This window comes from Pempheris klunzingeri, chromosome 11, assembly GCF_042242105.1.
Source record: "Pempheris klunzingeri isolate RE-2024b chromosome 11, fPemKlu1.hap1, whole genome shotgun sequence".
Classification (NCBI taxonomy): domain Eukaryota; kingdom Metazoa; phylum Chordata; class Actinopteri; order Acropomatiformes; family Pempheridae; genus Pempheris; species Pempheris klunzingeri.
The window spans coordinates 3045833-3059797 of NC_092022.1; the positions used below are offsets into that span (position 1 = coordinate 3045833).

Here is a 13965-nt window from a genome sequence, read left to right on the forward strand (position 1 = left end):
ACTTCTTACTGATTCTCTGTGAAAGACGACTACAGCTCATTCTAAGGTGACGGAAACAGAATGATTCTTAGTTTCCGGTGATTATACACTACTGAAAACATAATGATGAATATTATCCAGCATTTCTGCTAAGTGAGCCTCCTAAATCCTACATACTGCACCTTTAAAAGAGTTTGCGCAGCTATAACTTTAGTTTCCCTTTAATGGATGCACATGAGAGTGGTATCAAAATTATCTTTCTATCTAGTCATATTTCCTCAAATCTCTAACTAGATCTTTTGCATTCTTATTGATGTTACTGTATATACTGTACATTTTACTTTTAAGATGACTGAAAACTTGAAAAGCTGTAAAGTGATTCAGACATTTAGTTAAAGTTAAAGTTCAAACCAGGTTGGTCTCATTTGCTCTCTGCGTGTTTTCACATACAGTAACACCTAACAAGTCCACCACTTCAGCCATAGTGTGCTCTATAGTCAGAGAGGTTCTTAGATAAGGACCTGTGATGACGTGTCTTCTGACTATGAACACTTTCTCTCATGAGGTCGAGAGGCCCTCAGTATCTGAGAGGTGAAGGCCAAGTGTTCTCACGCTTAAGTCCCATCACACCGCACACATACAAATAACTCACATTTAATCTCACCCCTCGTTTCTCTCCCTTCAGCACCTTCGGTTCTCTCTCTGTGCTTTATTACCCAGCAGCCCACGAGGCAGTGTTGGCAACACAAAGCAGGGAATGAGGCTTTGGGATGTGGAAAGTTTTCTAAACATGCACACACACACACACACACAGTTGTGTTCCCACTTTGGAGAACAAAACATTGACTTCATTGCCTAAACCTAACCTTACCTTTAAGAGAAAGCCTCACTCTGAAATGTAATAACTGCAATCACAATGTGACCGTGTAAGCAGATCTATGTCCCCACAACATGGGTAATGCACAATACACACACACACACACACACTACACACAAACAGAAGAAGAAGAAGAGTGATGAAGGTTGTAACATTGAGCGTGTGTATATTTAGAATTTAGAAAGATTACACCACATGTTTTCACTGAAAATAAAACCCTTTTTGACAGTTTGCATGTAATCTTGGTGGGTGGGGGTGGGGTTCTACAGTATATATTCTATTATTTAGCAACTAAATGCTTCAAATGATAGTGAACACAGACATTCTCACCTGTGGTCTCTTCCCCTCACGCCTAATGTCTAACATCACAGATAAAAAAAGAATGGATAGCCAATAAAAAAAATAAAAAAAAACCCTCAGCTGACCTCTATCCTCAGGACTTTATTGTGATACTTTATATCATGTTGGAGGACGAGGATCCCATTATCAAGCCAGGTTTAGCAGTCTGAGATCCCTGCGGCCCAAAGGTCAAATTGCCCGTGAGACGGGGGAGGATGAGCAGCTGTCACTCTCTCCTCCCTCGGTGTGTTTGGCCTCACGCGACACTCCTTTTGCTGTCTGTCGTGGGCTGTCCCACAGCAGTGGACATACAGAAGTCGAGGAGCAGATACAAAGAGAGAGAGAGAGAGAGAAAGAGAGAGAGAGTCAGCTTCAGGTTTACTCAGGCCAGGAGTGACTGAAGGCTTTAAAACCCACAGCGAAGCAGGTAGAGGCCTGACAGGCGGTGAGTGGCTGAGGAAGCTGCTGGGGATTTCCATGTTTAGACCCTGCTGACTGCTGCTGCTGCCGTTCCCAGTCTCCTGAGAGAACTACTAGACCCCCCCCACACTCCCCCACCTCCACCTCTCAGCTGCTCAACTGTTTTCAAGTGGTGCAACATTAAAGGTGCTGCGGGTTTCACTTGCTATTGCAACTGCATCTGCCTCTCTCCTTACTTGGCGCCACAGATTTGACCTCTGCGGGTCAAACTCTTTTCACCTATCTACCACTTTTTGACTCAGCACGCCTGCTCTTTGGTTGTTCGGCTGGCTGCTGTGTCTGCAGGCTGCATCTGCTGAAGCACACGATGCAGAGGAGTCCCCGCTCAGCGCACAGGGCTGCTCAGCTGCATCAGACGTAAGTATAGGGCTCCCTTTGTCTGTGATACTGTCAGTGAAACACTGGAAGCAGCTGGGTCATTTAACTGCAGACACATTAGAAGACTTTAATTGTGTTTCACTTTTACTGGAAACTTTCATGCAACCTCAAATTCCTGCTTGATCTCATCAAAATGCAGTTCGGGCTTATAAAGCTTTTTTTCCATGACCACAGCAATGCAGTCTGGAGCAGTTAAGTTTAGCAGAGCAATGCACAAATAAAGCATTTGCCAGCATTATATTTAGACTACATGGAGGTGACTTAAATGGTGGTCTAGAGTTTTAGACAGGATACCAAAGTGTCAAGTCATCACAAGTCTGTATATTACAAATCTTGTAGGAAAATAATTTAATCACTGATCATTGAACTATTTGAAAAATGAGATCGTGCACATTTTAGTATGCTGAGAGAGAATACTCTGTTTGTCCCTCCAGCCACACAGAAATTAGATCTAGGTATTTTCAGATATGACGTGACCGTAGCTCTTCCAACGGGCGCTACAGAAGTAAACCACTCCAGCTGGGACGAGGAGTTATCAGGTTGCATGAACATGCTGCAAAATGATTTACAGTCCAGTCAGAAATAGTGCAACTTCCGATGCTGCCTGTCCATTCTTAGCCAGGCACTGGGACAAGTTTCCATGGCAGGATGAGTCCATGGGAAACTGTAAAAATAGTGAAACTGTCCCGGCAGCCCCCAGCAACGCGGCACAGACAAACACATGCACATAGTGTGTGCAGAGGATGCAGAAGACTATAGAATCAAGTTTTCATGTCCTTGTGTGTGTGTGGTTGTTCTTTTAGGAGTGACGCTGGACTGTGTAATAGTTTCGAGGCCCTTGGATGCCATGAGCAGCTGGATCCAAAGGACAGCCAGGACTCTGAGGACCCCAGAGAATACTGTTATGGTACGGCAGAGTCTCTCAACTCACTCCATCATCTGCTGATATACTCATTAACTGCTGCCAAGGTTACCACACCTTCATTCAAGGCCCGTCCATCCCCTCAAAGCAGCCATACTAGGTAGTGCTAAATGAGTCTTTCATTAACAGTGCAGACTTTGTGGTATCGGCAGAATCAGGCTAAAGAAAGCTGGGAGTCTTCAGCGATATATATAAGTACGAACATTTATTTCCTGTACAGATGTTTCTGGAAAAAGAAGAAAAAATCTCATGCAACCACAAATCCCTTCATAGTGCACATATTTGACTCAGATATGTGCTTACCTCCACTCTTCAAGAGCTGCTCAACACTTCCATTTGAAATTATTATCCAATTTAGTCAAGGAGGAAACTGTAACCTGATATTTGAGAGATTAAGATGACTAAAAGGCCGCGGCCATGCTAGCTGCTCACAACATGCTAACAATTTGTAATTGGCATCAAACATAAAGTACAGCTGATTGGGACGTCATTAGTGTTGCAGCCACTACTAAGTATACTGGACAGATGAAACATTTGACCTGATGGTGGCGCTAGTTAAAAAGCTAAGGATTCATCAAGGTTAACTACAAACAGAAGATGTGAGGCACTGTCACTTCAGGGATGATCAGTAAGTCAGTAGGACCGACCTGATCTAACAGAAACCACAACCTCGTAACGTGGTGGGTGCATGTTATGTGTAAAATCACCATGGAAACCAGCTGCCCCAGTAAGATCCATCCTCTGGAGACCATCAACGTTAGCACAAAGTTTCATTGAAATCCATTCAGTCTCTGTTGAGATACTTCAGTGTGGACCAGTGGTCCAGCCACAGCACCAGCATGGCTTCTCAAGACCCCCATGCCCACATTCAACCTTTGTTCCTCTTTTATTATGCTGAATATAACTTTAACCTGCAGTCCCTTTTTGCCAACTTGCCATTCCGACCTTGGTGCTTGTTCTCTCCTTTTGCTGCCAGCTGTGCAGGTCTCTGTGTGCACCTCTTAAAAGCAGGATAAGCTGCTGAGTATGTGATACCACAGATACCTGACACAGTAATAAATCATATACCAGCGTGTATCATGTTCAGTTTTAATAGAAAAAGAGATCCAATTTCCAGATCTCCGATGATGTCCAAGAACTATGTGTCAGGCTCGGTGAAAGAGAACTGATACAGGCTTATGCATCATCATTTTTCAGTGTCCCGCTGGCAAAGTTGAATGTATTACTCACTACAGACATTTTATAGCTTAGAGGAAGTTGTAATGCCAGAAATAGCTTTAGTGCCACATTTTAGTCATCTCTCTCTAAAGTCCCTAAACACCAGATGAAAAATGTATAATGCATAATGAAAAGGTTTCACATTTCAGACATGATCAAACCCATATTAATAATATTACTTTGATTTGTTTAGCGCCTTTGAAAACAAGAGTTTACAAAGTGCTTTGACGGACGAAGCAAAACAGGATACTCAAGGAGCAATAGAACGTCAGAGAGCCGCACAGTGAGGCCAGAGAAAAGCAAGGATTACAATGAAATGAATACAAAAGAAATGAGACAAAAGCAGGAGAGAGAGAGGGGCGAGAGAAGAGATAGAAGACATCAGAGCATTTAAAAGTGCAAATATGAATACATACAAGTAAAAATAAAAGCAATAATTAAAACAATAAAAAATGAAATGAAATAAATGAATGAATAAAAGAGACGGCACTGAGTAAAAAGACGTAGAACATGAAAGCCATGATAATAACTTTACCACTGAAGCTTAAATTGAAAATATTGTGTAAACACTTATATGACAGTAATAAAAGAGTCCTTTTTTATTTCTAAATTTGTCTTGATTTTATCTCCTCAGGGGGGTACCACCCAGTCCAGATAGGTGAAACCCTCAACAGGAGATACCAGGTGGTTTCTAAGCTCGGCTGGGGCTATTTTTCTACTGTCTGGTTGTGTCTGGACCTGCGGTGAGTTAAATCAGGGACTGCGCAAGAATTATCAGGATGACAAGTGGCATTATGATGATCATTATGATACATATTGTAAAAATACATGTTGGTAGACGTGAACCGCAGCTTTGACAGATTCAGCAGCCTGGATTGTTCCGTCCTGTGTCCGAGCAGACGAGATGTGGTGTCTGTGTTGGCAGGCTCGGTCGGCGCGTCGCTCTGAAGGTGCTGAAGAGCGGAGCTGGCTTCGCCCAGGCAGGACAGGATGAACTCACTCTCCTACGATGTGTTAGTGAGCCACTGTTTGACTTTGTCCACTCTAACTGTGCCTTCATGTCACTGAAGGGGAAAGGATTTCTCACACCATATCCCTCTCCTAGTCACTAAAATAGGAAGTGCTTTCCATCTCTATATTTCTCCCTGTCTTTTTAGTATTAGCTGCCTTCATCCCCCTCCTTCTCTCTCTGTTCTCCCTCCTATTCTCTCTATAATCAGGCTGGTGGTCCTACGGGCCGTCATCCCTTCAGTCAAAGGATTGTGAAGCTGCTAGATGAGTTCAAGCTGGCCGGAGTCAACGGGGTCCGTATCCTTTTTACAGACAGACAATCATTTCTGGACCACGCAGACCAAATCCATCAGATCAGACAGCCAATATCAAGTGTATGATATAGTGTATGAGCTGTAACACCAGACATGACATGTTGACATGTATATAACTGACCTTGATGCCTGGTGGTTAGACATGTGCCTGGTGCTGGAGCTGTTGGGGCCTGACCTGAGAAGCTGGCAGTTGTGTTTTGGGACTCCGGGACTGACGCAGTCTTTGGTCAAACAAATAGTTACTCAGGTAAAGAGCTGCAGTTTGGATGCTGTTTGTAGATTCACATTAATATCTTAAAATGCTTCCAATGTCTTGTTCCCTCAGAGGAGAGGATTGACTCCGCTCTCTGGTGAGCATAAAGACTGGAAACCACTGATGTATTAGAAGACCTGGCCACTAGAAACATGGTCATTAGAATTATTATACTTATCATGGGGGTTTAGTATCTTTAATGCTATATAGTGCTAAGCTAAAGTAATTGGCAGATGGCTGTAGCTTCATATTTAGACATTAGTCATATTAATCTCCTCATCTAACTCTTGACGAGAATGTGAGTTGATGTATTTCTCAAAATGCTGAACTGAAGACCCGTCATCTCTTTGAGTCACCACTTTGCCCTGATGTACTGGATGTATGGAAGGAGGCACCAGCATGAACTACTATGTGTGTTCTCCAGATTCTGCAGGGCCTCGACTACCTCCACAATCAGTGTAAAATCATCCACACGGACGTCAAGCCCGAGAACATCCTGCTGTGTGTGGACGAGCAGTCCCACAACGTGCCATCGGGGGGCAGCAGCTGCTCCTCTGTGCTGACTGGGGAAGAGGCCAAGTCCACAGGCACAGTTGTTGTTTTTTTTTATGCATGCAAGGTTCATCACATGTGTGTACAAAGCAAATGCACTCTGGTCTTTGCACACCTCAGGCCATACTGTAAATGTAAGGGTCAACACGGCTATCAACACAAAGAAAAATGCAGACAAATGCGTCCAGAATATCCAGAGATGGACCAAACTGTCTAATATTCTAACTTCTCATAAAGCCTTTCTTGGAATGATGAATATGTTTTAATGCATGATTTATTGCTTCTTTCAGAGAAGGAGAAAGTGAACCTATACAGCTTAAAGGAAGTTACAGTGAAGATAGCTGACCTGGGCAGCTCCTGCTGGGTGGTCAGTAGTTGCTATATACTTTACACGCAGCCATTATTAAATAAAGCTCGTTTCAAAGCATCTGGTCTGATGTGGTCTTAAAACACGAGACGTGATCAGTCTCTTAGTGTTGTTTTCAGCTACAGCAGGCAGCAGTTTCCTGCAGAAAGGCTCACAAAAGCTGCTGTACACAACCCGACCAAACAGCAGACAGACAAAGCTAAACATAGTGCAGCATGAAGCAGCCGAGGAGTTGGTTGAGACCAAGAGCAGAGCTAAAAGAGAGTTAATATTGGACTCACATTGTGCAAACAAGAAAAATATGTGACTTCACAACACAATAGCTATTAAACGCCTTAAAATCAAGGCAAAAAAGCTGATTTGTGTTGGTTGACAATGCCTCTTGATTCTGCTGTTATATTTAAATCTCTTCTTCAAGTAGAAGAGTAGAAATCCATTGTTTTTGCACATAACACCTTGATTAAAGAGTCACTAAAAGATTCAACTTAAAATTTCCTGTCTGCTTTTTCTGTCTCTCTTTGTTGGATCAGTACAAACATTTCTGTGAGGAGATCCAGACCCGTCAGTATCGCTCCCTAGAGGTTTTACTAGGATCTGAGTACGGCCCGCCTGCTGACATCTGGAGTGTCGCCTGCTTGGTGAGGCTAAAAACATAGAATATCATGTGTACACTGTGAGACTCCATCTTTTTATGGCTGTACCATTCTATCAAATGGAAATAATTCACAACTCTCTCAAAATGTTATGTGACTGTACTTTGGGATTTCCACTAGAATTGAAAATAATGGTCTGTTTGGATGTTAAAAAAATCAGATCTGTGATGGGGCTTCCTGAGGTGGTTGGGTCGTTATTAGACACTAAAATCTGACATGACGGCAATGTTACAAATGTTAATTTATTTACTTGTGTATCTACCAACCAGCAAAGGAAGAGTTTCTTTATACTGTATAGAATTGTGAGTGAAACATTTTATAATGAAGCTTGATTTAGGAGGTCCTTCACTTTGTACAGTATTGCTACAGATTTTTACATGTTTGCTTTTATTAGAGCTGCTTAATATGTAGTCTTCAGCACCATTTATTAACTATAATCAATCACAAAAGTTTAAGATTTTCCATTTAGATTTTTTGTAGATTTAGACTTTCAGTTTTTGAGATGTTTGATTTTGTTAAAAACAATCCAACATCTTAGAAATGTCTATTCTTTTCCCACAGTATCAAAAAGTTGATCAAAATCTCGTCAGAACAAAATTAATTTGAATTCTCCACAAATACTATAAATTGTGATGCTCTTTAGACTTAACATATATCATTTATCATCAAAATAATGGGCCTAGCACTGAGCCTAGAGGAACTCCATGAGTAACCTTCATAATTAATTGTAAAGAACACCAAAAGAAAAAGCGTTAACTGCTATGATAAAGGCCGTAGCAGTTAGTGGTTGGGATTGGTCCTCGCTATATGATGTTTACTTACCCCCATCTTTAATTTTCTCCTTCATTCTCTAAGGCCTTTGAGTTGCTCACTGGGGACTCCCTGTTTGAACCCAAAGCCGGCGAGTCCATTTCCCTGGAGGAAGGTACAGCGTGCTGACACGGACAGAGGCGTGACAAGCACTAACAGAGGATTAAATGAGATTACACCGTGGCAGCATTGTAATTGTTGATGCTGTGTATGCTAGTATGCACTGTAAATGCGTCTCGTGCTTGCATGTGTGTGTTTATTCTCTCCATCCATTTCAGACCATATTGCCCAGATCATGGAGCTTCTTGGTAAAATCCCACCAGTTGTTGCCTTGTCGGGTAAATACTCTGCTGAGTACTTCAACCGCAGAGGCAAGTCTGCAACTTCACTTTTATTGATAGAAGTCTTTTATGTATTGGATGCTTGTTTGAATTTCTTTTTATTGATTTCCAGGTGATCTGCTTCATGTCGGTCCGCTGAGGCTCTGGAGCCTCTACGACGTTCTGGTGGAGAAATACCACTTCCGGTTGGAGGAGGCCTCTGGACTGTCCGACTTCCTTCTTCACATGTTGGATTATCATCCGCAGAGGAGGGCCACTGCTGCACAGTGCCTCTGCCACCCCTGGCTGACCTCATGTTAACCCCCTGAGGGCCCCACAGGCCTCATCCCCATCTGCTATCCTCATAGCTAGTTGCTGAGGGCAGCTCGACCTGGGCAAAATCTGAACATACTCGCCACAAACTCAGTCTGTGAGAAGTTAAAAGTGCACAGGTCATCTTTGATTTGATTTTGATGAGAGGACTCCACTTCCTGTGGAATGCGTTGTTGTCCTTATTCAACTCCAAATAGAGGAAGGGATGTCTTTCTTCATCAGAGAATTACGCACTTTATGCTGTTAATGTGTTTTTTACTTTGATCTTTTCTAGTGCAGCGACATGTAAGTCTTTGAATGCCAGACCTTCGAGTCCTATGCGGAGCAGCTCTTTTGATTAGAAGATGATTCTGTGTCATCATTTGCTACACTGACAGAAGTGACGCTGCCAGCCGGCATCAAGTTGCCAGTTTTACGCAAACTTTGAGTGCAGCTATTATTCAGTAATGTTGACTGTCAGCAATTAAATCAGAGAATGATTAAAGAATGTGCACAGTTCATGATCTTTTATGTTATATGTAATTTGAAAAAGCTGTTTGTATTGTGTGAGGAACAGTTTAAAAATGCAGCCAGATTAATTGGAGTCCAAAGAAGTCATATCAAGTCACTTTTATTCATATAGTCATAACACCTGTACGATATGCAACATCTACTAGACTCTTGATTTTGATCACTTTTGGAAAACTCCAAAAACAATCCTTTCAATCATAACCATTAACTGTTGTGATTAAACATACTTTATCTCACAATGATTTTTTAGGCATTAAAGTGCCTCTTTTTATTCCACACACGTCCAAACTTGTTTTGTCATAGAGCCTCCTGCTGTTGTCAAAGGAAAGCTCCTAATCAAAACCCAAACCTGATCAGGGTGCACTTACTCACCGTGTGTCTCTGAGCTTGTTTTATGGTAATGAATGGGTGGAAGTGAATTTTTCTCATCTGGTTTGTTCATCTTGAACTGTCATGTTCAAGAGACCCTACGTTTAACATTTATTGTTCTTTCTCCGTGTTTTATTCTTGTGTTTTTAAAAAAAAAAAAAAAAAGTATTTAAATTCAGTCTGCAGGGTGATGATTACATAATTAACACCGGGAACATTCTTGTGCTTTACTTTCAAATATATAAAGCTGCACGAATCAATATTCATTACATAAACAATGGATCAAGTGACGTACATGGTGACAAACTAGACTCTACAGCACTTGTTTGCCTCTTTTTGATCATAGATCCTTTCCCTTTGCTCTCGTCAACCCTTTTTTTGTATGTAGCAGGCAACAGCAGCAAACAGTAGACAGGCAATGTTAGCAATTAGCAGCAGAACATAGTGGAGGCTTTAGCAGTAAAATAGGCATGTTTTATTTGTAAGTGGACTTCTGGTCAAATATGACCGCATATGAATGCGTATGTTGCTCTGTGTCTACTGGATGTGCAAATAGGCAGCACTTACCATTTTGCAACATATTCTTTATACGATGGTTATAAGTTTTTGGGTTTTCAGTGGGTTCTGCTGCCCACAAGTGGACAAACAATGCAAGCGGTCATCCACACACACAAAACAGTGGGAGAAAGCATCATATACTGTAGTGCAGACCTATAACAGGCAATGTAAACAATCATTCCATCTCCCTCCATACTAAAACACTTCATTTCCAGTCCACGTTCATGTTCATGTTCATGTTCTGTACATGTTCTCAAACAAACGACCAACTTATCGTCACACACAATTGTACCAGTTTGAATTATTACCAAAAACACCTCTTAGAGGACATAACTGCACCATCAAGTGCAACAGACAAGGTTGAAATCTACAAATAAACCTTTAGCTGACAGATGACACCTTCATCTTTCATTCTCCTTGGTTCTATTATTGCATCAAAATATGGTTTGACTTGTCCTCACTGAAGCTCAATATCAGACAGTAATATCATCAAAGTCTGACAACTATATATACACAGTATGTTCTATGTAGATCCTACATTATCTACATATTTTTAGTAGTTTAATGACTGAGTCCAGTTTGTCATCCTATCCAGCTGTAGGCTCGGCACTCCATCTTTGGGTTTTCTTTATAAATGACTGAATAGCCGCACTTGGTCCTGATCCGACGACACTTCCTGGGCCAGGAGGTGGGCTTCATTGGCCTTGAAGGACAGAGAGGATGGGGAGAAGAGAAGAGTGATGATGAGACTATAAGAACCAGCCACACTGACAGAATTCCCAAGGTTTCATATAATTGAAATCAATTAGTATGACCCGAAGTACTCACGCGAAGCAGTAGACACCAAAGTCATGACAAAAGCATTTGTCACAGCCTCTCCGGAAAGAATCTCCTGGTTTGTAGAACTTGTCTTTATATGAACAGATGCCTGTGGAGGAAATGAGCAGCACAATGCGTATCAGCCTGCTTCTTGTCCAAATATTTAAATATTACAAACTACTAAATATTTTTCTTGTCTTTCCCTGTCCAGTTGCGGGTGTGACCCTGCTAGGTGAAAACATGCATCAAAACTTTGCAGATTCTATAACCGTCTGCCCTTACAGCAGAATTCATAAAGCCCTGCTGCAAGAGGTCAGGCTAATTCTAGCACCCACAGTGAATTATCCTGCCATTCCTGCAGCCTGCGGGAGCAATCCTCATGGGGTACGTCAGTCACCTTGAGATGGGGATCAATAGGAACACACTGATCTGCTGTGAAGAGCCCCACCGGGCCGAATGCAAGGTCAGGGTATAGAGGACGTGGTTCGCGGTCAGCCAGTTGGGGTTGGTTTAATGGCTGGATGCACCATAAGTCACAACGCAAGTGTTGATTTATGCTCCCCAGGCAGAGAGCAGCAACCCGGGGACAGGGCTGGGGCATACAAACCATGATTTTGAAAGAGTAATTGTACAGGGAAGAAGTAGTTCTTACCTTTGATGTGGTACACGGAGGCTTCTGAGTATCCGTCGCTCAACAGAAGGATGAGGGACAAGCAGAAAGCAAGCACCAGCGATAGAGAGCGCCCACGGATGTTGCTTACTGAATGAAACATTGTAAGACAGGAGAGAATTATTAACTCTACCAACCTGTTAACGCTAGATTGAAAAATGGTGGTTTTACTAGTTTAGATCTTGAGCGACTGCTCAGTAAAATCCAGTAAAGTCTTTGAGATGGCCCCACTAGACACTGGCTAATATTTATAGTCTCAAACCTCTACTGTCAGAGAGGGAGAGAGAGAGAGAGAGAGAGAGAGAGAGAAAAAAAGCATCTCCACATGTTTAATTGCTTGGTTTTGTCCCTGTGTCCAACTTTTGTTTTAGAGCGAGGTGTGTTTGGAGTTTAGCTGTGTACCCATGCGTCCCTAAATATTACCTTTGGCCCTCGCTGGCTGCGTGTAAGCCTGCGTGGGTGAGAAGATGGCCGGCGCTCTGACAGGATGCTCGATTGGTTCAGTGGGAGCTTCTAACCGGCTGGACTTCTTCTCTTCCTGTTTACCGTCCGCCCTCATTTTATCTTTCTCTTTAACATCACCTCCACCCCCACCTCCCATCACACGCACATGCTGACTATTAGAGCTAAACCTATTTTTATGATTGCTGACACTGACAAAAAAAACAACGCTTTGTGCTGATATTGTCCCTCGTGTGAAGGTTCAAGCTCAACGATCAAAACTGCAATACGTTTCATACATTTTTAATGTTTTAGAATGCAAACTTCAAAATCAATTTTTCTCTTATTACGTGCGACTCAATCTTTGGCGATGCAAGGACAGGATTTGTAATAGCACAGTATCACTTTCTGCCCCATATTGAAAAGAAAATGACTTTTTTTGCTTTCAGCTGCTCAAATATGCTGCAGTACATATAGTGTGATGGAAGAACTACAGTATTACTAGGAAAGTATGTTAGATATTTTTGAACGCTGTGAACGCTTCATACTTGCAGTCTGACATCTGGAAAATGGCTAGAATATTTCAGGCCAAGGTCAGGGGGTTCGCAGTGGTGAGTCATTACATGTGTACATAGTGCTATGTCAAATATATGGACCTATAGAGGAGAACTCAGTGTCTCTGTCTCTTACACACACACACAGGCAGATTTTACTGTGCCTTTGTGGTCAGTCTCTTCCTTCCTGACAGCCTCTGGCCAGTAACCAGTCGACACACCACGCTCTGACAAAAGAGAAAACAAACGGGACATCAAGGGACTGGAAGGAACTTGTGGTGGCCGAGGGGCTCCAGCTAGAAACCACCGCTGTCTCCACGGTTAGTCACACGGGAACGCTTTCAGGGTGTCCGCTGGCTCTGTGGTTAGCGGTGGCTCACACAGCAGCGAGCTCCTGTGTGTTGAACCCAACCAGCGCTGCTGGATGTTGCATGTTCTTCCTGTGTCTATATCGGTTTTCTACCACAGGGAACACACACTGCATAAGGAGACACGGAGATTCTCAAATTTGCCTCCAGGCATGACCGGTGTCCTGGTCCAGTGCCTGCCCAGGAGGACGTGGAGGTCGGCATGGTTGGACTTTTACGCAGGAGACCACAGTTCTGTCACAGACCTGCAATTAAAGTGCATCTTTTCATTAACCACAATCTTCCCCTGACCTTTAGTTCCTAACCCTAATCATACCTTAACCATAGTTTGCTATAATCAGTGTTTGTTTGTAACCATAATATTCTGTACTTGTCATGTGCAGATATTATATAAAAGAATTTATATAAGATAATTTTTAAAAATGTTGGTACTGGGTGACATTCTGGGGTTTCGCAGGATCGAAATTAATGTTCTTGCCTGGCGATAAGGTTCTGGGATAGGTTTTAGATCTCTGCAGGGCTGCACAGGATAAATGGATGAAATAGATGGCTGGAACATGTTGTTCCTTCTGAGAAAGAAAAACAAAATACTTGTGTTTTATGCCAATGCACATTTTACAATCACTAGTTCTCAATTGACCAGAACCGAGGGCCCGAGCCTCGCCGCCTCATCCGCTGCGTGAGAGACCGTCCTCTGTGCTTTCCATCGAAAAGCTCAGGGAAGCAGCTGTGCCTGCACTTTGTCAGAGGTGGAAAGATAAGCAAAAAAAGATGACGGCTCTTCCTCGTGAGCCTGAAGAGGAGCCACGTGCTCAAAACACCACAACAATTAAAATCCTTAAAACTGAAGCAATTTGGTGTGTTTATCTA

The 13965-nt window shown here is 42.5% G+C and overlaps 1 protein-coding gene across 1 annotated transcript; it reads left to right on the top strand.

Moving 5' to 3' along the window:
• The first annotated feature begins 1812 nt into the window (after window positions 1-1812).
• On the top strand, window positions 1813-9273 carry LOC139210183 (SRSF protein kinase 3). Its single transcript, XM_070840177.1, has 12 exons — window positions 1813-2032; window positions 2857-2960; window positions 4828-4936; window positions 5119-5206; window positions 5414-5501; window positions 5659-5765; window positions 6196-6358; window positions 6614-6690; window positions 7221-7328; window positions 8199-8268; window positions 8432-8524; window positions 8607-9273. The coding sequence occupies exons 1-12, from the start codon at window positions 1983-1985 to the stop codon at window positions 8792-8794; spliced, it is 1245 nt and encodes a 414-aa protein (XP_070696278.1). The 5' UTR covers window positions 1813-1982; the 3' UTR covers window positions 8795-9273.
• The last annotated feature ends 4692 nt before the right edge of the window (window positions 9274-13965 follow it).

Excerpts from the sequence above, each read along its gene's own strand:
- LOC139210183 (XM_070840177.1), top strand. The coding sequence starts at position 1,983 with ATGCAGAGGAGTCCCCGCTCAGCGCACAGGGCTGCTCAGCTGCATCAG. Across the intron at positions 2,033-2,856 it reads GCTGCTCAGCTGCATCAGAC|GAGTGACGCTGGACTGTGTA; the intron begins GTAAGTATAGGG and ends TTGTTCTTTTAG. Across the intron at positions 8,269-8,431 it reads GTCCATTTCCCTGGAGGAAG|ACCATATTGCCCAGATCATG; the intron begins GTACAGCGTGCT and ends CATCCATTTCAG.